The sequence below is a fragment of the Pan troglodytes genome, chromosome 7 (genome assembly GCF_028858775.2).
Source record: "Pan troglodytes isolate AG18354 chromosome 7, NHGRI_mPanTro3-v2.0_pri, whole genome shotgun sequence".
Lineage (NCBI taxonomy): Eukaryota > Metazoa > Chordata > Mammalia > Primates > Hominidae > Pan > Pan troglodytes.
The window spans coordinates 98,454,523-98,480,631 of NC_072405.2; the positions used below are offsets into that span (position 1 = coordinate 98,454,523).

Consider the following 26,109-nt stretch of genomic DNA (forward strand, 5'->3'; position numbering starts at 1 on the left):
AACTTAGGGCTAAAAATGTTGCGGCTGACAGCTCATTCCAGTCCAGAGTTTCTTTTATCTACAGACTCATTAACTGCCTGTATAGACACACAGGTTATTCACAAGATTGAAATGGCAAAGTTAAAGTACCTAAATACCTGAGCAAGAACAAAACTGTATTAAGCCACTATGATCTTCAGTGTGAACACAATTTCGGTGTTAGCTCTAACCAATTCTTTCAACTTTTTACCTTTCAGAATAGGAATCTAAGGTCCCTGCTCACTAGCTATCAACCTTCCTTCTGCTGCCACCAAAACGTGGGCTGACCCATCCTATAATATGATAGTGTTTTAATGCCATGGGTATATTCAGAAATAAAAAGAAGAACATCAATTGATTAAGAACATATCTTTTATATCCAAACTGAAAAAGAAGATAGAGAATATTCCCTTGGCAATTTAGACAAAAGAATAAAAATCATAAAACATATTGATAAGCCAAAAATGTTGGGGTTCTTGGTACATCTAAATAAGTATTTCAATTATCAAATTAGGAATCCAAATATCACTATAGTTTCATTGAAATGACTTGAAAAATCTACTTATTCAACCTTAAATAAATTTTAATTAAGTTAAATTTCTGTACAATGAGATATCATCCTACCCCAGTTAAACAAACTTTTATCGAAAAGACAGGCCATAATGAATGCTGGGGGGCATCTGAAGAAAGAGAAATCCTTATACACTACTGATGGAAATATAAATTAGGATAATCACTATGGAGAAGAGTATGGAGGTTCCTCAAAAAACTAAAAATAGAACTACCATATGATCTAACAATCCCACTGCTGGGCATATATCCAAAGGAAAGGGTATCAGTATATTGAAAAGATATCTACACTCCCTTGTTTATTGCAGCACTATTCACAACAGCTAAGATATGGAATCATCTGAAATGTCTGTCAATGTGTGAATGGATAAAGAAAATATGGTATTTATACACAATGGAATATTATTCAGCCATAAAAAATAAAATCCTGTAATTTGCAGCAACATGGATAGAATTGGAAGACATTATGTTAAGTGAAATAGGTCAGGCACAAAAAGACAAATATTGCATTGCATGTTTTCACATATGTGGGAGCTAAAAAACAAAACAAAACAAAACACAAAAAAAGAACTTCATGGAGACAGAGACTAGAATTATCTAGAATTATGGTTACTAGAGGCTGGGAAGGATAGGAGGGAGGTGGGGATAAAGAGAAGGGGTGGCTAATGGGTACAAAATGTAGTTAGATACAATGAATAAGGGATAGTAGTAAATAGCACACTAGGGTGACTACAGTTAAAAACAATTTATTGCATATTTAACTAAAAGAGTAAGATTGGAATGATCTTAACACAAATAAATGGCAAATGCTTGAGGTGACAGATACCCCAACTACCCTGATTTGATCATTATGTACTGTATGCCTGTATCAAAACATAACAAGTACCCTATAAATATATAGGACTATTATATATCCATAATAATTAAAAATAATTTAGAAAAGAAATATTTCACCAAGCACACTTGAGTGCATGCCACTGTGCACATATAAAAGATAAACTAATATGAAAAAATTACTATTAAAATTATAAAACATATCAGACTCATTTTCTTTATTGCCTTGCTATTTTTTTGTTTCCTTGCGAAATATATATATTTTATGTATAATACAGATTGCTCCATTCATTAAAGAATTTAGGGGAGCTTGCTTCCAAAAATTAGCTATGCATCTATAATTTAAAAGAATCACTGATGAACTCATTCTGTGGGAGGGAATAAGTATTTATTATGATCTCTAATACCATTGTTAATTAATATTAAGGCAATATTATATGACATTTAAGGTAATACCTTAATTTATTGTTTGAAAATGGTTAATTTATTCAACATAATATAGGGATTACTGCAATTGTCATCATTACTTTTAATTACCCAGTAATTACAGATTCAATGCATCCCATGTCTATCTGCCAAAAAAGGATATAATTATTTAATATAAAAACAATTGATCTTGACAAGAGTCTAAAATTAGACAAGAGTTCATAGCATCGAAAATGGTTAAGACATTATATTAATACTGAGGAATAATTTGGATCTATAACTATAGTCCATATTTTATGTAATAAGTGTCAGATAAAAATTCATACCTCATAATTTGACCGTAATATAACAGAGTGTGATTTCAGCATGGATTGTTACCACACATTCAAGATTACAAAAGCACAGATGATAGCTTTAATATCATGATGATGGGGATTATACTTCCAAAAATAGTACACTATTTCAGCTGAGTACCTTGATCAATAACACCTTAAGAGTAGAGATGCGACAGCAGAAAAAAATAGGCAGGAAGCAAATGAAGCCACCGGGTTTCTAGTTCAAGTGACAATGAGAATGAAGTCTCCAAGCAGACACAGGGAGCAGAGGAGGCATGGCAGGCTAGGAAGGGAAGATGAGGAGGAGTTAACAAGGCTTTAGTTGTTTCACCTAGAAATAACTGCCAGGTGTAATACTCTGAAGAGAAAGATGCACTACCAATTCCTAAAAAGACACCAAGAAAAATCCAAACCTGAATTAGAACATGGCTTTGTTCAAATAAAAACAAAAACAATACAGCTCCAAACCAAAACAAACAAGGAAAAAAGTCCCTTTGATTTTAAATTATGGGCTGCCTATATAGTTGATCTTTTCTCTATAATGCCCTATCACAGAAATGCTACTTTAACTCCCACGCACTGACACCATCATTTTTACTGGTCTGGAATCTGAGCCACTCTGTGCCCCCAAAAAGGCCTGTGTCCTTCTCTATTCCTCCACATTTTTTACATCCTCCTGCCAGAGAACAGCAAACTGTTCAGACCCCTTTCCATATGAAGGGCCCAAATAAAACCTGTGCACATTACTCTTCCATTACCTCCTCACAAAAACCTTCCTCCAGCCACTTTCAGAAAACAAACAAACGTTTCCATCTCAAGTCCTTCCAATGACCAACAGGAGCTCACAAAACTTGCGGAAATGTACCTTTTCTAGGACTCCACTTTATTAAATTTAATAACTAGTAATAAGTATTACATACTTCCTTATTATTCTGGCAATAGTCAAGTTAGACCTTCAAACAATGTGAACTAATTTGTTTCCCAAGTCCTCAATTTATTTGTATTTTTATGAATTGCGTCATATTTTCCAAGAAAGTGAATCAGAAGCTAACAGCTCTCCATTAAGAACAAGAACGCTGTCCACAGCACTTTGTAAAATGCTGTGATGAGGAGTACAATTTAAATGGAATTTGGTACTATACGTGGCAGCAAAACACAGGATTTGCTGGAGGCTTTTGCTTGTTAACTTAAAACTATATTTATTTAAGGCAAGGGGCATATTATGCCTTAAAATGATATTATAGCATTCAGAGAGAATTGCAGTGATTAGAGGGCAGCAGGTCCAAAATATCAAAACTCTATTCCCAATATTTAGAACAAGTTTCTAATTGTGGCAGAACACATTCTTTTTATTCTTGATTCTGTTTTCCAAGACGTAGATCAAAGTTAATATTTATGCATCTCTCAAAAGTACTAGGGGAGGTAATGTATTTATGTTTCCAAACTGCTTTGAAGTTTATCTCAAAGCTTTTATTATTTATAAAGGTTTTCCTGTGTTGATAAAATAGAAAAATTATGACTAACATCATGTTGCAAACTTAGATGGCAAAATTTTTAAATTATGTATTAAATTAGTTTGATATGTCAGAATTAATTAAGGATGTCTAAGTCTAGATAATCCAGGTATTTAAGGTTTAAAAAGAAAAACAGTATGTCTTTTCTCAAGGTATATAGCAGGGCAAGTTCCCCAGATCAAATGTCAAAAGACGGATTCTGCAACTACTCTGAAGTTCACTTAGCCTTTGACATTTAGTTCCTCTATTTGAGAAAGCAGAGAAAAATGCATGCTTGTCTTTCCTATTGTGGAGGGTTGATGTACCATGATCAAACTAAGTAACAAAAAATATGTAAACTTTGTGAGTATCAAGGATTCTAAAAACACAAATAATTTTTCCCTCTACTGAAAAAAATTAATCACTTCTTCCTTTGCTGTCCAGAAAAGTAATGCTGTTTCATAATCTTACAAAACTTACTGTGTACCTGTGGTAATACCATTTGCAATTATGTCTATCTATGCAGAAGATAAGAATTAAGCTCCTTTGATGAAGAGATTATGCCTTCTGAATCTGTACATGCTTTATCTTTCACAGATAAAGCACCCAATAAAGAGCTGAATAAATAAATGAATGATTGATGAACCAATCATTAAAAAGCAAAATTATTAAAAAATAAGAACAAGCCCTTTGATAACAAGAAATTGAAAGAAGTAACTTTCCAGTGAAACCTATCTTTGATTTAGAACCGTCAGCAGTGGGGAGTTAGTAAACTATTAACTGGCTCTCTGACGCTGCCCCTCCTACCCAAAATAAGAGCCCTAATTTGTGTTGTTTCCTAGTTTCCAGGGTGTAGATATTTCCATTTGGCCAATTTCAAGCTCCTAATAAGATATCAATGAACAGAGATTTGGGAAGCCATGTGTACAATATATTCTCATCAGTCACACAACCCACCTCTGTTGATCATGGTCACTCTTTTTGTAGTGGCTTCAACTGTACACCTACCTCAACATTTCATTCATATTTTCTTTACTACTTTGAAACTATGTTGCTAAAATCAGGTAAGCAAACCTGACATTGGGCCTTAAACATCTTATGAAATATTGGAGGAGTGGGGTTAAATTAGGTTATATAATTCCAAAGAAAGTTCATGAGACAAATTACTCCATTTCTGGTTGGTGGAGTTCATATAAAGTTTTCCAGACTACTTAGTTTGGCTCAAGGACCAAAAAGAAAGGAGGATGGGAGCCATTACTTACTCAATTGTGTTTCTGTCCACTTTTCCTGTCATGTTAATGCCATAGAACTGCTGCATGGCAGCTAGGGCAGACTGCATGGTCTCTGCAGAGCGCAGCACCGACATTCTGGGGTCAGTCGGTGGAAGGTAGCCGTACTTTTGTAACCAAACCTGCAATAACAAGTACAGTTTCTTTTAGATCAATTTTACAATTTAACAGTAATTTTCTGGTAATTAATGTATATCTATAATAGAGTTTTGAACATTTTCTCCACAAGGGCATACAGTATTTTAAGTGTTTGATCTTTTTGTAATATATATATTATGTAGGTTAGGTTATTTTAATATAATTGCAGCGACTGTTATGGATCTTTTTGACATACCTTCTAATGTTAATTAAAAAAAGAGTAATTATTTGTTGCAAGCTTATAATGTATAACATACTATAGCAAATACTGGATAAAAACTTAAGTAAGATTATCCCTGTCCTCTAGGACCTCAACCTCCCAAAATGAAGGATGCTTTTTCAACAGCATGACTCTATTGAGATGTTTATGTTGTAAAGGGCAGTCAATGTGCATATACCACATTAAAAAAGCCGTCTTCCTGAAATTGACCAGTGACTCCAGCTATGACGTGTAGCATCTTTACAGATAAACCATGTTACTCTACGACATTTTGGGTGTAAATTCCATAAAACCATTCTATCCAATCGTAGGGAGGTATCTTTTGATGACTTTACCAGGTAAAGAATATTCTTTCTTCATTTATTTATGGTGACTCACTTTAATCTAAATCACACAAGTAACCAAGTTTTTCACCTGTAGAAGAAATCCAGCTATCATCTTAAGAGTGTTTAGACCTCTCTTTAAGGGTCTCATGATTTTTATCCCCCACCTTCCCTGGTGAAGGGGGCTCTGGGAGGACAGAGAAAGAAATCATAGTTGAATTCACATTCTAATTGTGATTGGAGCAAAAATTCGGAGTCATTTAAGGTTAAATTTTAAAAGTTAATACAAATGCAGGGCATTTGGAAAAAAACATATATCTCCATCAGGGAGCAGATGCTTTCCAGTTTTACAACACTATGGATTCATTTTAAATGCACAATCATATGTTCAGGCCACATCCCATCCTGCTGTCCTTTACCTCAATCTTCTATAGGGCTCTAAGATTTCTTGGAGTTTAGTGAACTACCTCTCAAATTGATAAGGGCCAAGTAATTCTGTCCCTGGCATAAAAATAGAAGCCTTGCTATTTAGTGAAAGCTATTTGCCAGCATGTGTTACCCTTCCTACCTCAGTCTATTTATCACATAAATGACCATCCTATGAAATTGTAGTTTTTCCCAAATAACTGATATTCTTCCTTTATGAACTTCAACTTCTAAAACAGGAGACATATTTTCCCAGTGAAAATAACCAGCAAATATAGAAGTTAAATTTCACCAAAAGAAACTAGTATTAAATGTATCAAAGTCTTAAAATGTGAAACACAAAGTGGAATTTTTCATGGTATTTCCAAAAACTGACCACCTCAAAAGAACAGTACCATAAGCACATCCCCTTGAAAATAAAAAAAACCCCAAAATTTATTCTAAAACCATTTAAGAAATGAGCAATGCATCACTGTCAGGAAGGTGTATTAGTGAAACCTAATCTAGTAAACTCATGTACCATATAGTAAAAGCATGCCAAGACACTCTTCTCATCTAATCTGTAATGAACAGACTGCCAGGGAAAATATGAATATTCAGTTTCCTAGTTAACAGTGGTGCAGTCTGAAGTAGACTCCACTTTTTTTCTGAATGAAGGAGGCAGGCAATATTATTTAATATGAAAGTCAATACCTATTGTTACGTAATGTCTCAAAATTAGAACGTTGTATCTTGATTTTTAATAATATACACGCACCAATATTCTTAAACTGAATGCTTTTTCCATAACACTTTGTTTGCATTCATTTCTTACTTGCTAGAGAGCTGACTTGTTGCTAGGTTACTCATGGGTGCTAAGCTACAGGCAATTACGTTTATGAGGAAAGCAAAGAGAAAACCATTAACAATAAACCCTATGACTTATGTACAGATAGAGGAACTATAAAATATGTAAATGTTAAGTGCATAATGAACAGAATAAAAAATACATATTTGATTTACGCATTAGCCTTTCAAACAAATGTTTTAAAATAATGTAAAAAATGAATTGAGATTTTTTTCTTCAAGTTTTCTTTTACACTGTCAGTTATGAAAGGGAGTTCTTTCTGAATGACTGAAGAGTGGATCATTATTTTTAAGTGTAAAATACTGGGAAAGCTATGAGTTCTACCATTTTATGGTCAAGGTTTGTTTTCTGGCTAATCAAGATTGATTTGTCACCTAGGAAGCAAACCTTCCTTCCAAATTACAAATTTATAATATCTTTTTTGATAAAAAATTAAATCTATTAAGTAATATTTGAAAATGTATCTTTCCCCTTACCCTAGTATTCTGCTATCCAAGGTTAATGACTTGGCATGTAGTCTTTGCATCTTTTTCACTGTTCTTAAAAATAAATTTTGAGATATAAATATATCTGTGAGTAGGTATGTGTATCTGTAAAGATATATACATATATATCACAGATTATACCATACCCTTCCATCCTCGTATGTTTTTATTTGAAGTATATCCCTGTTTTCATCATTGTCTTAAAATACTTCATCTCCTGGATTATTGCAAATACTAAATTTGTCTCTTGAGACTGGTTGTGCCTTAATGTCTTTTCAATGTTCTCAAATGCACATTATGAATAGTTAAAGAATTATCCATTCTTGTGTGCACTTGGATGAATGATATACAATTTGTAGGGGTGATGTTAGGATTAACTGAGAATACACAAAGCCCTTAGCATAATTCTTGCTCAGTAAGTCATACTATTATTTTATGCTTACCAACTACCCTGAGTTCTTAAAATCGTTCCTGTTCAACTTAAGATTCGTCTTTGGGATAGGGCAATATTAAAAATAGGTGAGGTTGAACTAGTCATAGCTGTCAGGAAAGACAAACAACATGGGGTAAGGAATCAGAGAGCTTGAAAACTCCCCAAATCCAAAAGCAAATAAGGAAGGTGTGATACATTTGACAAACTGATTTTTGTTATGTTTTCTTCATTTTGTGCTCACTGGATTGAGAAGTGCTTTTGAGAACACTGAAAAAATATCAAGGGACAAACAAGTTCCTTTAAGGCAAACTTTGACTCTTTACTATCTGGGACTTACCCCATCTCATTATCTCTAGAACAACCAACCTCAAATGAAGCAATAAAATCTCACCTTGAATTACATTCCTGTTTTACTAACTCATTCAAACATCTTGCTACCTGGTAGACAAAACCAATTTCCAGCACTTAGTGATTATTCAGTTGGAGGAACAACCAGAAGACTGTTGTTCTCTGCAGAGTAAGATGATATATCCAGCAGTAAAAGGTAAACACTTAAATATTAAATGTTGTGCCAACAGATATTACCTTTACTAGATTATAGTACAAATAAGGACAGGCAAACAAAATTTCAGCAAAATTCATTAATGAATTCATTAATTCATAAATATTAGTGACAAAAATGACTTTGTCACTAATATTTCATGTGCCCATACTGTGAAAACCTACGTTAATTGACTCAGTTATTCACCCACATATATTAAGCAGTATCCTGAAAAATGATTATATAAAAAATGGAGACAGTAGAATTTCTCACCACTAAGAGCAAATCTAAGCAGTAATTTTTTAAAATATGTATCCTTATTTATTCCTTCAGGCCAATACTACAACCTAGAGAAATAAAATTCCCTCTAGCCTTGAAGCTAGTAAGTTTATCAATGTCTTAATATAAAGCTAGATACTGTTATTCATTTGCTTAGATGAAACACAAATGCAAGAACAATTTTTAAACTTCCCCACTGATAGGACATAACATATAGAGAAAACATCTTGAAATACTGACTCTGATTAACTGCAGACATCCTTTCCCCCACCAAAAAAAAAAAAAAAAAATGGAATAAGTGAATAGGTGATTAAACTACTGAATATATTAGGGCTAGAAGAGATACATTTTAGAAATTATAGAAATAATTGAAGGGGAATACAAGGAAGGCTGTGTTAGGATTTTATTTAATCTGAAAAATCACTTTGCCAGTCCACAATGCCTATTTGTGACTGAATTAGTTATTTCAGGTTATTTCAAGTATAGTTAATTTCCACCTAATGTGGTATGGCAAATGCAAGTTCCTTGTACCCTGTGATTATATGATCCAAAGTACAGTACTCATATGAATAGACAAGTGCAAAGGTGATAAATTTATTTTATAGCATTTATTTAGTAAGAATCTCTTCCATTTACTTGATTATGTAAACATTTTTATTATTTTGGGAAACAATTTTTTTAAATTACTGACTTCACCTCAAATTTTAACATACTAACAAAATGTTTAAATCTATGATGTTTAAAATATATTCTGATATAATTAACTGACTTTCTCAGATGAAATTCAACTGAAAGAATGCATTTTAACAGATAACTTCTCAATGTTATAAAACATTAATTTCCATTTTTCAGTATGAGACTTATAAACGCACTGGCTAAATTTTGTTACAAAGTAAAATTAACTAACAACTAAAAGGTGATGGCCCCTCTATTTTGTGGTATCATCAGCAAAGGCAGTAACAGCTTAAGGACTTTTTTCCCAGAAATACCATATACTTACTGGTTTTAAAAAGTGGCAGGATTTGTGGCCTACATTTTCTCGTCTAAAAATGGCTATAAATGTGAATTATAACTACCTATTAGCCAAAAAATTAAACTCACGTTGGAGTAATCATTCAGAATCGGTCAAATTGAAGATTCATAGGATAAGTTCACAAGGCAGAAATTAGCCTTTTTCTTCATTCAAAAACCTAAATGGGCTCTAAATCACCATCCCATCCCCAGCATGAATGGATTAGTGTACGAAATTGCACAAATAGAATTCAATTCACTTAGAATTTTACCATCTCTTTAATGGCTTCTTGAAATGGAAAGGAAATAGTGAAACAACCAAAAGTTACTCCACTAAACATCTTATCAATTAAGAGGCAACGGTCATTTGGACAGGAAGAGAAGAAAACAGCTGAGTTATACTAAAAGTTGTGATGACCGTAATGATCATATTTTATACCTTAACAGGAAACTCATTTATGATAGAAGCCAATTACTTATGGTGTCAATGCTGTGGAGAGGTTTTCCAATCTGCATAAAGTGAGTTACACTTCGTACTTAGTAGCTGTGGGAGCAAAACCCCTCAAACGGTAATGGCTGAGCCCCAGTGTTAAAAAGAGAGCAGTGCCCTTACCTGAAATTCCATTATGTGCTAGTCATCAGGCTGGAAAGTTGCAGAAGACTATGATATGCCATCTGCTCAGATTTTACTGTTTTTTTTTCTTCTAAGTTGTTTAGATTTTTTAAAGAAAGATTTATAGTGTACATGCACATACACACACACACACATACATGGTGACGAAACAAGACCAAAATAAAAGCAAAACACAACCAATGATAAACAATAACAAAGCATGTATATGATACCACAACCCCTATGTTTCTGAAGTAGACAGAAATAATTACCAAAAAACTAACTACCTGTAATAATCATTGACATGATTCTACTTTATATCACAATTACCTAAAAACTCAAAACAGTAAAATCCCCCTCAAATTTGTGTCTTTTCACACTAGCCAAGTGAAGAGAAATGCTGAACAATGCACCAGGTAAATGTTCTAAAAGCACTTACTTGAGTCTGTCATGTGAGTCACAGACTCAACTTGCCTTTATTTACTGGGAGCAGATTCAGTTTCATTGACACCAAAAATACAAAAAAGAAATTAATCTCAATTAAACTTACAAAGTGGGGGGTGCAAAATGTCCCACTGAGATGAAGGTACAAAATACCAGAACTTCTTTTTTTTTTTTTTTGAGACGGAGTCTCGCTCTGTCACTAGGCTGGAGTGCAGTGGTGTAATCTTGGCTCACTTCAACCTCCGTCACCCGGGTTCAAGGCATCCTCCTGCCTCAGCCTCCCAAGTAGGTGGGACTATAGGTGCCTGCCATCACGGCCAGCAATTTTTTTGTATTTTTAGTAGAGACGAGTTTCAACATGTTGGCCAGGATGGTCTCGATCTCTTGACCTCGTGATCCACCCACCTCGTCCTCCCAAAGTGCTGGGATTACACGCATGAGCTACTGCGCCCGGCCAATACCAGAACATTTTATAAAATGCGCACATCCACACATGCATGCATGAGCATAACTGTAGATTAAACCTAATATAAGAAGAAATAAACTTGACTTTTACTTAATATACAGACTAACCAAACTTCATACATTCATCACCACTAGATGTCCTAAAGGAGGAGCTGGAGTTCCACAGTGCAGAGTTTCACATTGTCACCTCAACAGGCACAATACAACATATAGCTATTTTTCTGTGCCAGGTTACATGGATTTATGAATTATATCATCTTACAGAAAAGAAATTTTATAATACTTTCAAATATGATGGGGAGTGACTAAGAAAATATTTTGTGCTATATAGATGTTTGCTGGTTATTTCATAGCAAGGTACTTAAAAGTTGTCAAACTTAAATGAGTTATGTATTTTCTTTTACGAAAAGACAAAAGTGCTGTCCTTTTCTGTGAAGACAAGTAGCTGCAAATAGTGTGCTATTCAATAGCTATTTTGGGATATGAGAAACAAAAATCTTTTAATCTGTACCATCAAGATAAAAGTGATGTTTTTGCAATGCAAGAGAAAAGAAATTGTTTTTCAAGGAAAGATATGCCATGCCAACTATTTTTAAAGACAGATGTTTGGAAATGTTTCTATCATCACGTGACATTACACTCAGAAAGACAGAAATTCATGACCTATTCCAACTGTCATAATTCCCTACTTTAAAATCCCAGCAACAGAATTTTCCATCTGTAAAATAATCTGCGGAAAGAACAGTTGCAGAGGGTTTTAAGCCCATTTGTTAAAAATATAAGAATGCAACACCTTTTGATTGGTTTTTAGAATGAACTGATAGACATCAGAGAAAATGGTAATTTACCTGCTGAATTTTACCAAAAGCCTTTACAGAATTGAGGGATAGCATTACAAAATAAGGCTCATGATTTATAACCAGCTAATGATGCAACTTCTCCAGGATCCTGTGTGGTGTCATTTTTGGCTATGACTATTTTTAAGATAAAGATTATAAATAAACTGATCTTGAAATTGCTGTATTTCAAAGTGTTAAATCAGTATTTTAAAGAAGAATAAGGAAGAGTCAGTCAAAGAACTCTCAAAAAAATGATTAATAACATTTCTAATAAGAGCAAAACAATGTAAATATAATTCATAAATAAAAAATAAAAATTATTTTAAAACACATCTTTAGTTCACCTTAATATTTATATTATAATGTTCTACAATATACATAATTTTAGTGATTTAGTTAATTAATATCATTATAAGTAAAACAGGGTACATGTTTTAAAAATTAAGATGTACAATAAAAAGTGTAGAGATCATAAAGCTGATAGAAACTACTTTATTTCTAAAAAAGAAGCTATTTCCTTAAATTCTCTCCAATGTGCCACACTTACTCTCCTGAAAAGGTGAGAAAGCAGTTTATCAATATCTAGATATTAGATTCTATTCTGACTATGACAATTCTCAAGCTTTTCCTTTTCCATCATGCACTACTGAAGCTGCCCGTATCCTACAGAAACAATTTCTTAGAATGCCTTCCAAACCATGTATGATTTTGTCTCTCAAACTATTCCCTTGCTGCTTTCCTCCACAGAATCTGTTCTTTGGTCACATTGAACTTCCAGTTCCACTCCCAGCAGGTCTCCATAAAAACAACTGCTAGCATGCCTTTACTGCCCATTTATGTACCAGGCAATTTACATGCATTATCTTTAATCCTTATAGTAAGTTCTCATATTCAGCACTATAACCTCTGTAATGATGAAATAAAACCCCAGAAAAAATAGGTAACTTGCTCAAGGACACATCAATAGTAAAAGGAGGAATCAGTATTCAGATAGAGACCTGACTGACACCAAGCTTGGCTCTGTTAATTTAGACTGCCTTTTAGAGAGAGGAGACCCAGCTGCCTGTCTGTATGCTGGAAAGCCTAGGAGACCCTATTCATGTTAAAAAAATGAGAAGGCAGACTGTCTGAAAAGATACCTACAATAACCAAGAATGTTCAGTTTTTATGCAAACAAAACACCCTGTTTTGCACCAAGAAAGGGCACTGAGCTGTGGCTGCATATGTTCTGGGTATAACACTAACTCCTACTTCTAAGGGCTTCTCTAATTGCCAGTGCAAAACAGCCTTGCATGGTCCAATTTGCCCAGCCTAATTAATATTCTTATTTCTATGCTAGAATATTTCACTTACGGCCATTTCAGTTTTACAGTTTAAAAAACCACTGAAACCTTCTTTGCCAGAGACACCCTTTCTTCTCACTTTATTCTTTAACAGCACTTTCTTACTATAGTCTCAAGGTTGCTAGTATGTACAGCTGACCAGCAACCTTGGTTATCTTCTCTAAAATTAATCACGTAAATACAATCTATGCACCCATGACACACCATTTAACTGTAACTCTGACCTCAGCCAAATGTCCAGACTCTGAGATCACACCGCTGTTTAAATAAAAAATACAGCATTCTTCACTTCTTCTTTTTCCTCATAATCGATATCAGTCATTCTTTTTTCTTTTTCCTCATCATCGATATCCAATCCATCATCAGGTTTTAGCTACAATTTTATCTTGAATGGAAATACTTATTTCTGCTGCCACTCCTTTGTCAGGGAAACAATCATTTTCCACAAGAAGCTACAAGATTCTCCAGCTGGCCTCTGTGTTTTCATATTGCTACCATCTCTCTCATTGCCCAACTAGGGTAAGTTGTCTTTTTTTAAATTGTGGTAAAAAAAATACATAACCTAAATTTATCATTTTAACAATTTTCAAGGATGCACTTTGATGGTGTTAACTACACTGACACTGTTATACGATCAGCACTACCATCCATTCTTGAACTTTTTCATCACCCCAAACTGAAACTATATATAGAAAAGTCCTCAAATAATGTTTTACTCAATGTGGTTTCGTTATGATGATGATGATAAAAAAAATAAATTCCCAGCTGGGGCCACTGTTTGTGTGGAGATTGCATGTTCTCCCCATGTTTGTGTGAGTTTTCTCTGGGTATTTAGGTGTCCTCCTACATCCCAGAGATGTGCCTGTTAGGAAACCGCATGTCTAAATGATCCCAGTCAGAGTGAGGGAGGGTGTGAGTGCGCCCTGCAAGGGGATGGCATCCTGTCCAGGGTCTGTTCACGCCTTGTGCCCTAAGCTGCTGGATAGGCTCTGGCCATCTGTGATTCTAAGCTGGAATAATTGGATACATAATTATCTTACTTTTTATTAATCTTAAATGTTATGTATAGCTTACATTTATTTCAATGTTTAATATCAGAAGTGTTTTGGTCTTTATTTAGAAGTCTGGTGATGGTTTTTGTGACCAGAAATATGCTGTAGGAACTTAACTCTTACTTGTATCAATTAGCCTATGATAAAATTGGTTATGTTACACATCATTTCACTTAAAGATGAAGTTTTCAAGAGCGTTATCTATGATGACATTAAATAAAGACTTACTGTGATCATTAAATAGTGACTCCACATTATTGCTTCTCCCAGCCTCTGGTAACTACAGTTGACTGCTGAACAACATGGGTTTCAATCCATTTATATGTATATTTTTTCATTAAATACATTGGAAAATTTTGGGGAAAGTTTCAACAATTTGAAAAACCTCATAGATGAACCATATATCCTGGAAATATCAAAAGACTCTAAAATTTAGATATGTCATGAATGTATAAAACATATGTGGTAACTCACCTATTTTATCATTTACTACCAAAAAATATACACAAATCTATTATAAAAAGTTAAAACGTATTAAAACTTAGGCACACAAACACAGACTATATACGGTGTTATTCCTAGTTGAGAGAAATGTAAATAAACACAAAGATGCAGTGTTAAATAACAACTGCATAAAATTAACTGTAGTACATATTGTACTACTGTGATAATATCGTAGCCACCTCCTGTTGCTATTGCAGTGAGCCCAAATGTTGTATCTGCTGAAAACGCTATGTGATGCAAATCATCTCTGTGTGAGAAGTTGTCTCTCCACTTAATTGCATATCTCAGTAAAAAGTGATCTCTTGCAGTTCTCACGTATTTGTATTGTGTTTACTGCAATACCGTAAACCTTGAATAATACCATGGAACCCATACAAAGTGCTGCTAGTGATGCTGGAAGCACTCCTCAGAAGTAGATGAAAGTCATGGCATTACAAGAAACAGTTGAATTGTTTGTGAATTGCTTCACTTGTAGCACAGATTGATGTCTGCAGCTGAGGCTACCCGTCATTTCAAGGTAAATGAATTCAGAGTAAGGACCATTGTTAAAAAAAAAAAAAAAAAAGAAAGAAAGATAAGGAAATCCATGAGGTGTTGCTGCAGCTATGCCAGTAGGCATAAAAGCCTTGCACTTTTTGCAAAATACCTTTTAATCTCCAGTTGAAAAAGGAGCTTGTATGTGGGTGCAGGATTACTCTAAGAAAGCCTTGTCTATAGATTATAACATGATTTGAGAAAAACTGAAGTCATTACATGCCAAAATTAAAGCAAAAGGAAGGTGAAGGTTCTAAAGCTGGAGAATTAAATGCCAGGAAAGGATGGTTTGATAATTTTAGAAAAAGGTTTGGCTTACAAAATGTCAAAATAACAGGATAAGTAGCTTCTGCTGATAACGAAGCAGGAGACTAGTTCTTAGATGTCTTGAAGAAAATCATTGAGAAGAAAACATAGTTGCCTGTATATAGTTTTAATGTAGATGAAAAAGTGCCCTATTCTGGAAAAAATATCACAAAGAACATTCATGAGTAAGGAAGAGAACCAGGCACCAAGCTTTCAGGCAGGAAGAAATGGGCTAACTCTACTGTTTTGTGCAAATGTAGTTGGGTTTATGGTCAGGACTGCCCATGTTCTAAAAGCTCCTACCCCATAAGCCTTAAAGGGAAAAGATAAACACAAGCTGCCAGTATTTTAGTTGTCTGGACAATGAGAATATTGATTGGTTCCATTTATGCTTTGTCCCTGAAGTCAGGAAGTACCTTGCCAGTAAGGCAAGTTCTTCTTTTATTGTTCTTTAAAGTTCTTCTTATATTAGAAAATTTCCTTGGTCACCAAGAACCCCATAAATCCAACACTGAAGGTGTCAAAGTGGTCTACCTGGCCCCAAACACAACATCTTATCAGGGGGTCATAAAGACCTTTAAGGCTCATTACACATGGTACTCTATGGAAAGGATTGCCAGTGCTATTGAACAGATCCCCAATAGAGAGAAAATCATGAGAGTCTAGAAGAATCACACCATGAAAGATGCCATCATTGTTATATAAAAAGCCATCAATCTTGAAACAATAAATTCTTGCTGGAGAAAACTGTGTATACACATGTTATGCATGACTTCACAGGATTTATGATGCAGCCAATCAAGGAAATCATGAAAGAGGTTGTAGATATGGCAAAAAAAAAAAAAAAAGGAAGAAAAGAAAAAAAAGAAAAAGAGGAGAGGGAATGTACTCAAGATATGGATCTTGGAGAAATTCAAGAGCTGACGGATACCACACCAGAATTAACAGAAAATGACTTAATAGCGATGAGTGCATCTGAACCGTGCCAGATGAGGAAGAAGACGTAAAAGAAGCCGTGCTGGAAAACAAACTGATATTAGACAATCTAGTAGAAGGCTTCCGTTTATTCAAAACTATGGGCTTTTCTATGAAGCAAGCACTGAAACTAAAGCAATCAGTGGAGGAAGGATTGATACCATATAAACACATTTTTAGAGAAAAGGCAAAATAATTAAAAAATGTATTTCTGTATGAGTGTGCCTGCATCTCCTGCCTCCCCTTCCACCTCCTGCACCTCTTCTGCCTCTGCCACCCTTGAAAACAGCATGACCGACCCCTTCTCTTCCTCCTCCTCCACATACTCAAAGTGAAGATGAAGAGGACGAAGACCTTTATGATGATTTACTTCCACTTAATAAAAAATAAATATATTTTTCTTCCATATGATTTTCTTAATAACATTTTCCTTTTGCTTACTTATTGTTAGAATACAGTATATAATACCTATAACATGCAAATATGGGTTAATCAACTTTATATTATTGGTAAGACTTCTGGTCAACAGGAGGCTATTGGTAGTTAGTTTTGGGGAAGTCAAATGTTATATGCCAATTTTTGACTACATGGGGATCTGTGTCCCTAATCCCTGAATTGTTCAAAGGTAAAATTTATTATTCTACTCTCTCTATGTATTTGACTACTCTAGGTAACTCGTATAAGTAGATTCATTATAATATTTGTCCTTTTGTGTCTGGCTTATATTTAGAATACTAATATTTTCAATGGTCACCCATGTTGCAGTGTGTAGAATGTAGCATTTTTAAGACCAGATAATATCCCATTAGATGTATATACCACATTTTGTTTATCCATTCATTTCTCCAAGAATGTTATGGACTGAATGTTTGTGTCTGTTAACATTCATATGTTGAAATCCTAACCCCAAGGTGATAAAATTAGGAGGTAGGGCCTTTGGGAGGGTAATTAGCCCTCATGAATGGGATGCCCTTATAAAACAGACCTCAGAGAGCTCTCTATCCCTCTTTCCAGCAGTGAGTATACTACAAGAAGTTGGCAGTCTACAGCCTGGAAGAGAATCTTTCCTAGACCTCCACCAGGCTGGCACCCTGACCTCAGACTTCTAGCCTCCAAAACTGTGAAATTTCTGCTCTTTAAATGCCACCCAGTCTACGACACTTTTTTATAGCAGCCTGAATTGAGTAAGACAAAGAAACAGAGGGCTTCCCTGACTACTTCACCACTCAAACATACAGCACCCAGTTTATGTCTATTGCTGCACTTATTGAGATCACTACATGGTTGCTTTGTTTATTTATGGTTTTATTCTGTATTTCCATCTATTTTATTCAACACAGTAGGGTCAACACAAACAGCTCCTGGCACATTTTCTGAGCCTGAGTGATAGAATTACAAGGGCTCGCTAAGTGGGGCACCCATGTATTAATGCCCAGTTGATAACACAATCAACTGTACAAATCATATTTTGCCATTTTCTGCCCACTGGGTTTACTACCCGGTTATTTACCACCCTACTCTCCCCAATATACACACACAGCTAGAAACCCAGTAGGAAGTCCAGTACTCCAAAGGTGGATAACAAATCTCATTTTATCAGACATATAGCAAAGATTAGCAGCTTCCCAGGCACATCTGGGAAAGCTCTAGGAAATATACAGCAAGGTACAATAGGTGGTAATAGTGATAATTTAGGCCACTGTTGGGCAAGCACTTAGAGGTTTTTATCTTTGTCTTCTTAGATTCTACCTTTCATCCCCATACCCAGAGATAAAAATCAATGTGGAATTGTTTTACTGCTTGAAAACTGCATTCGGGGAAAGTACTGATACTCAATGTAAACAACACACCAAGAGCTTAACATTTATTAAGCCAGGCACAGCACTAATCTCCTTAACACATTAGCTCATATAATTATCACAACAAGCCTACGAGATTGGTATTATTATCTTCATTTTACAAATGAGGAAACAAGTTGAGAAGGGTTAATCAACTTGCCCAGGGCTACAGAATGAGTAGGCAATATCTATGGATACAAGTGTCATTGTAACTTTGAAACAGCTCTTGCTCTTAACAACTTCCAGGAAGCCCAGAAGAGTGGGTGACAAACCTAGCCTCTACTACATAAGATTAAGGATGATCTACACAGGCCATTCTAGCTCAGAAATCCACTGTCTGGTTTCATACAGCTGAATCTCACCAGTGTACAGGTGGGCCATTTTGCTGGAAGAACAAAATAAAATTCAAACAACAAACAAGTGATACTTTAGAGGTAGACAGCCACAAGGTTGTAAGTTATAAAATATGTTGTAGTTATTATTATTACCATTGTAATCCCATTTAATTTTTGGTGCATACAGATTTGGGGGCAGAATGCTAGATCCTAGGATACAAAAGTAAAAAGTAAGGTATTTGTTATCAAGGAGTTCATAGTTTAACCATCAGAGACACAAGCAGGTGTTGTGATAGGGGTTTGTATGAGTATACAGGTGCACAATGATAGAGCTCCAAACCTCATGGGGCAGAGCACTAGGAGAATGGAAATGGAATCTTAAACACAACTTGAAAAGCCTTTCACAAAATGTTAAATCCCTGAGTTTATAAAAAAGTTCCTCTGCCTCCTTTTCATCTTCAAGGTAACCTTCCTAGACCAGGCTCTCTTTTACTTGTACTTGAATATTGCAACACTTTCCTAATTGCCTAATTCATTTCCGTGGCTCTATATTCTTTCAATTTTGACCTACCCTACTAAGTATGGAAAGATTAAGTATCCCAAAATATCATTTCCTTTATTTAACTTCCCTGCTCAAAACACTATGATTGCTATGATTACTATCATTTACTTACCAAAATGGTTGAAAATTCTTTATCCTTGCATTGAGTAAACTTCAAAAATTCATACATATCTACCTTTACAAGCTCAATTCTCCTAAAGGCTTATATACCACCTGGGCATTATCCAAACTAGGTCACAGAATGTGCCTCCTGGGCTTCACCTATGTTCACACTGGCCCCACATCTCCAGTGTCCTGTATATACCAAAGGGCCTTGACCAATCAAGTCCTAGTCTTCCTCGAAGTCTCTCTCTTTCCTTATCTGTGTTTCTCTTGCCTCTGAGAGCACTCAGTGTGTAGATGGCTTGCTGAATAATTAACAAGTCATCATGTGAGAGGTAATGGTGTGTGGTGGGTATGGACACAGGCTTTAAGTATGGAGGACACAGATTCAGGGCCTGAATAAGATGCCTACGAATTATGATCTTGAACAAAGTAAATGGTATTTGCTAAGTTTCAAATTATACATGTACAAAATGAAGATAATGATGATGCTTCCTTAAAGGGTTGTGGTGAGAATTCAATAAAATTGGCCCTACAAGAATTCCTAGCACAGGGAATAGCACAAAACAGCTCAAAACAGTAGATAAAAATTATATATCTGTCCATGCTGCAGTTATATATCTAACATAATAATATTTCCAAAATATCTAAAGAATATATGACAATTTTAGGTAACAGGTTTGTTAAATTTATTAACAAAAATATCTATGATAGCTATACCCACAAAGAAAGCAAAACAAACAAAAAATGTCCCTCTGCTACAACATTATTACTGATTACCATCTCATGAGCATCTCTGAGATTTCATCACTTTAGGAAAAGGTCCTTTGAACTGTATCCATTCTCCACCATAAATCCTGTTTTCTACTCTCTGATTATTGTAGTAGAATATTATATAATCCTAAAGAAGAATCAGATGAATCCATACGAAAAGATAGGAAGAGGTGCACATAAAATACTGGTAAATGAAAACACACATGCATACACATATCTATATATTATGTGTGCAACATGTATAGATATTTTCTGTATGTTTAGATAAGAAATTATTAAAAATAGTTACCTCCTGGGGAATGAACTTGGTAGGCAAAGGGCTGAAGCAGAAAACTCTACTTCTGAATAAACTTTTCTATGATTATAATTTTAAAAGATTTAGTAAATATGAAAATTCAGAGGCAAAGTTTGGTTGAAAGCATTTTTTTGTATGTATAACATGTTATCTGACAAAATTTTAAAAGATGGCCTAAAACAATGCATGCTAAATGGATTTGGGGGCTGTACTTGTGCTGATTAAACAAACATGAGTTCTGTAATTCTTTAGCAGTATCACTGGACTACTTATTCAATAAACACTGTTAAGATCCTCCACACTGACTCTTACATGTTACTCATCTGTGTTTAACTTAACATGCCATTCTGACTTGATAAATACTGCAAATTAAAATTTGAAATGGGTCAACCTTGTCATCACAAGACGTTTGAGAATGAGAAAAAATGCTTTATAAAATTAACTTACATGGTTACATTTTTATTCACTTTAAAAATATTCTACCGTATTCAATATTTAATGTTACTAATATATTCACATATTATAACATTAACACTTAAGGGAAAAAGAATAGAAAATAAGGTAATGCCAATGGCAGAATTAATGTAGATTATGTATACTCTACTATCTGGTATAGTTGCCATATAACTGACTTCTCCGAATTTCCTAAAACTTAGAGCAAAGATAGAAGAATGATCAGTTATAAGATCAATTATAACAGTCGTAAGACTGATTTACAAAAAGTACAAATATTTTTTTTAGTCCCAGTCCTAGATGCTATTTTCCCCATGAGCTTTCTGAGCCTATGGCCCTGAGGCTAGGTATTAACTTTTTTTTTTTTTTCCATGTTCTTTCATGGCACTGTTTATTTTAAAAAAAAAAAAAGGAAAAACAAAACAACAAAATATCCACGCTCATATGTGTCCAAAAACTTTCAATGGAGTATGGGGCTACTTCTAGGAATCTAGATATATAGAGAGAGAATATGTATTATTGAGTCAATTTATCATAATCCAGTTTAGAAATTATATTTGCCAGTTAAAAGAAGGCCCTTCAAAATAGGCTTTTGCTTATTTGTTTCATTACGGCTCATTCTTCTTTAATTGGAAAAGTGCCAGTCCTCCTGAGGGTCAGCTCTGTGCACAAATTTGCCTCCTTATGGACATGAGTGATGGCTGTGGAGAGTTCTAAGCCATCAAGCAAATTATTGCCATCATAATCATGCATTTTGAAGTAATGGAGCTGCAATTCTTGTGGCGACATCTCCGCCTCTGGTTTGTTGATGACACCTTCTAGATGCTCCATGATATGCTCTTGGTCGTGCACTGTGTTCTTATCCAGGCCCATGCTGCCGGGTTGGGAGAAGCTGGCTGCAGGCTCCTCAGCCCTGGCGCCTGGGGCACAAAAGGCCCAGAGCAGGCCACACAGGAAGGGGGTTCTGAGCAGGGATCTCATGGTCATCAATATCCTTACGGTCTCGGAAGCAGACGCGAAGCCCTCCAACGTGAGCCTCACCAGCCCCCGTCCCCAAAACCTAGGCATTAACTTTAATGTCATAATTACATACCAAAGCAGCAGCAGTCTAGAAAAAGGAGTAATCACTTAGAATAGTAAAAATTAACCATAAATATCAAATTGGAAAATAAATGACTGTTCCTTCTCCTCTTTCTGTTTCCTGATGCTTCTTCCTTCCCATCCCTCAAAAACCATATTCCAAATGTTTGGAAATGATCTACCTATTCTAATCTCTCTTAACTTAGATAACTCATCTTCTCCTGAGGGTACTACTAGTAATTCAACCTCTCTGATTCTAACAAGCGCCTAACAGACTGTAGTTTTTCCATATATGAAAGCTGGTAATAACAACAATGGCAACAACAACAAAAGCAACAACAACAATAATGTCTCCAATACCTAAACGTGATGACTCCCCCATGTATAGCTCAAGATGAACTCTCTCCAGAACTCCAGAAATATCTATCACGTTTTCCAGCAAACATTTACATCTACATGTCTCCACGGGCCTCTCACATTCATCAGGCAAAAAACTGAACCTTTTATCACTTTTCATCTGGCTCCAAATGCAGGCAAAACATAACCCAGTCTTCTGTTATTTATATAGATAAATGAAACCATTCCAATCCATCAAATTCCAAATCTGAAAATTATCTAAAATACATTTCTTTTTCTTATCTTTCTCAACTTATCAATCAGTCTACACACCCAACTGCTTGTGTACAGTGAATACAACCAAGACTCATCTCTATCTCACTATCTTCAGGCTCAGCTGAATACCTCAACCTTTTAGTTTTTTTTCATTATATTTTAATGAACAAAACTTAGGTCTATTCATAGTGTTTAACATGATGTTTTGAAGTAAGTATATATATGGAATGACTAAATCAATGTAATTAATATGTACATTATCTCACATATTTATCATTTATTTGTGATGAGAACATTTAAAATTTACTCTCTGAGCAATTTCCAAGTATAAATCGTCTGCTTATTAATTATAGTTATCATGTTGTATAACTGATCTCTTGAACTTATTCCTCTTGTCTAACTGAAACGTTGTGTCCTTTGACAAGGATCTTAACCTTTTAAAACTGAGAAACAGTAGTGACCTCCTAACATGTCCCCCATCTCTAGTCCTGATTCAGCTCCCTGTTTACTGCCAGTGTGATAATCTTTATAGAGCCTTCCAAACACTTGAAGGAGAGAACACAGAATAAGTGAGCCTCCTTCAGTGAAGGAACTATCATTCTAAACCTTAAATCTGAAAAGGTACCCTCAGATAATAAATTAGTGACAAATTTCATTATTGAATAGATAGAAATTTAAATTAAGAAGTGGCAACTGAGGCTGGGCGCTGTGGCTCACGCCTGTAATCCCAGCACTTTGGGAGGCCAAGGTGGATCACGAGGTCAGGGGTTCAAGAGCAGCCTGACCAACATGGTGAAACCCCATCTTTACTAAAAACACACACAAAAAAATTAGCTGGGCGTGGTGGTGGGCACCTGTAATCCCAGCTACTCAGGAGGCTGAGGCAGCAGAATTGCTTGAACCCAGGAGGCGGAGGTTGCAGTGAGCTGAGATCGCACTCCAGCCTGGGTGACAGAGTGAGACTCTGTCTAAAAAAAAAAAAGTAGCAACTGAATCTAAGAGCATTTTTAAATGCTATTTATTTTCCATTTGTCCTTCTAAGATTTGTTTGTCCTCCTCAGCTCTGCAGAGGCTAGAGAGGTTAACCTCTATGGACTGTACTACCCAGGATCCCTTGCCATTTGACTTTCAGCTGGATTGAGACAACAGGAAGCTCTATCCACAGAGAAAAGAAGACAAAAGAAAGAACAGGTTGAGATATTCATGCCCCCACCCTAACCTCAATGCCGTTCTCTATGGTGCCACATTTCTTGGGCAGTTAATTACCTTTCCATGACACCAGATCTCACCAGGCTCTGAAACTAAGTGACCTTCCTTTCCCCTCCTACTCCTAAGAATAGTGATGACTTCCTGCTGTTCTTAATCTCAGTAGAGTTCACCATCTCCTGTAGTTTTTCTTAACTGCCCCTGTATCTCAGGAAATAGTTTCATACAGAAATTTTTTTTGACTAGACACTTTAGAGTGTGCAACCTTTTTCGTGCTAGGATTCTGACTGACATGTATGGCTAATAGACATGCCAATTTGAGTGTATTCCATGAACCAAAAAAGCAGCAGTATAGGATCATCTTTACATATCATCTTGATAGCCTTTAGAAAAACCATCAGATAATGACCATGCATGCTCAAAATATTTGGTATGATTTTACATATATTTGTGGCAGCAGAAAGTTATTTTCATAGAAGAAGAATTACATATTTTATCACAAAAGACAATTTTAATCTAGAGCAGTGTTCTTCAAACTGTGGTGCACAGACTGGTATGTCTCTGAGGTCTGAGATAAACAAAAAATAAGAGTAAGCTTTTAGAAACTGTTCTAGTAATCTGGCATTAGGTACTATTTTTACTGTGTTTTACAAAAGCATTGATCCATTATAAACTGTAAAATTAAAAGTTCTTCATGACAGTTTTTTAAAAAAATTAAAATAGTCATAAACTTGTAAAAATTGGTTAAATAACAAAGTTTTAATTTTTCTGAACCATTGAGAGTAAACTGCCAATGAAAGAATGCTTCAATACCCTGAATATTGTATTTCGTATAAACATAAACATTTTCCTACAAAGCTAAATATAACTATTAATGTCAGGAAATTCACATCAATACATTATCATTTAATCATCAGATCCCACTTAAAGTCATACAGTTTTCTCAAAAATATTTTTCATAGCAAAAGAGTCCATTTCAAAATCATGAGTTGCCTGTCGATGCCATGCTAGTTTCCTCTGTCTGGAATAGTGCCTCTGTCTTTCCTTGACTTTCATAATCTTGACACTTCAGAATACTACAAGCCAGTTATTTTGGAGAATGTCTATCAAGTTTGTTTTGCAGATATTGTCTCATAATTATATTTTGTTAAATATCATTTTCAGAAATATCTCAATTGATGCTGGATGCATCTATCAGATGGCATTTGATTTCAGTTTGTCCCATTAATTATAATGTTTACTTTGATCACTTGCTTAAGGTGGTATCTGCAAAGTTTCTCCACAGTGAAGTTACACTTTTCCCCTTTGTCAATAATAACAATTTTATTGGATATATACTTTGAATTACATAAATATCTGGTTCCTCCAGTAACTTCAAATTATTTACTTTTATATTTATATATATGTGGACTCATGGCTTGCTATTTTATTAAGTGGATTATAATATGTAACTATCATTACTGATTTTGATGCTTATCTGTCTTAGACTCAAACAACTGAAGACCCTTCAAACTAGTGTCATTGTTCTTTCAATGTTTCTCTGTAATTCTTCATGCATTTACTGGCATTTTGACAAAACAAGGTGTTCCAGGATCATCCTCTACTTTGCCCTGAAATCAGTCATTTCTGTAAGAAGCCAGCTGCTTTTAACAGATAATGGTATTTAGAAGCCAAGATCCAGGCAAAAAGTGTATTTATTATTATGTGGTTGTCACTAATCCCAGTTCTCTCAATGTATAAACTGTGGGAATACATGCGTGTATGCATATACATGTTTCTATCTGCCTGTATACACACATACTCACATATACATGAGTCCATTTATATTTACTACTATGGTAACAAATACATATATTTAAATCTATATTCATTCCCATATCTATATCTATACATTTAAAACCATGACTTAATATGAATATCTGTAATATTAATCCACCACAGGGTTCAATACAGTTTTCTTCCTTTCTGCACTTCTTACACCCTTCTCTGCCAATGTGGAACTGGCTTCATCATCTTAAACCTACTCAGTTATATGATCAATCCTTTATATTACCAATCTCTTATCTGTGTCAGCACCAATTCCCCTGCCCCTGCATGCCACAGATAGTT

At 35.0% G+C, this 26,109-nt stretch overlaps 1 protein-coding gene across 1 annotated transcript in view; it reads right to left on the reverse strand.

Annotated features, from left to right (window-relative positions):
• Positions 1–26,109, reverse strand: part of MMP16 (matrix metallopeptidase 16) — a 287,268-nt gene that overhangs the window by 146,735 nt on the left and 114,424 nt on the right. Inside the window, exon 2 of the mRNA XM_001136497.8 lies at positions 4,939–5,087. Within this exon, the coding sequence (XP_001136497.3) occupies positions 4,939–5,087 (149 nt within the window). The remainder of the gene's footprint in view (positions 1–4,938; positions 5,088–26,109) is intronic.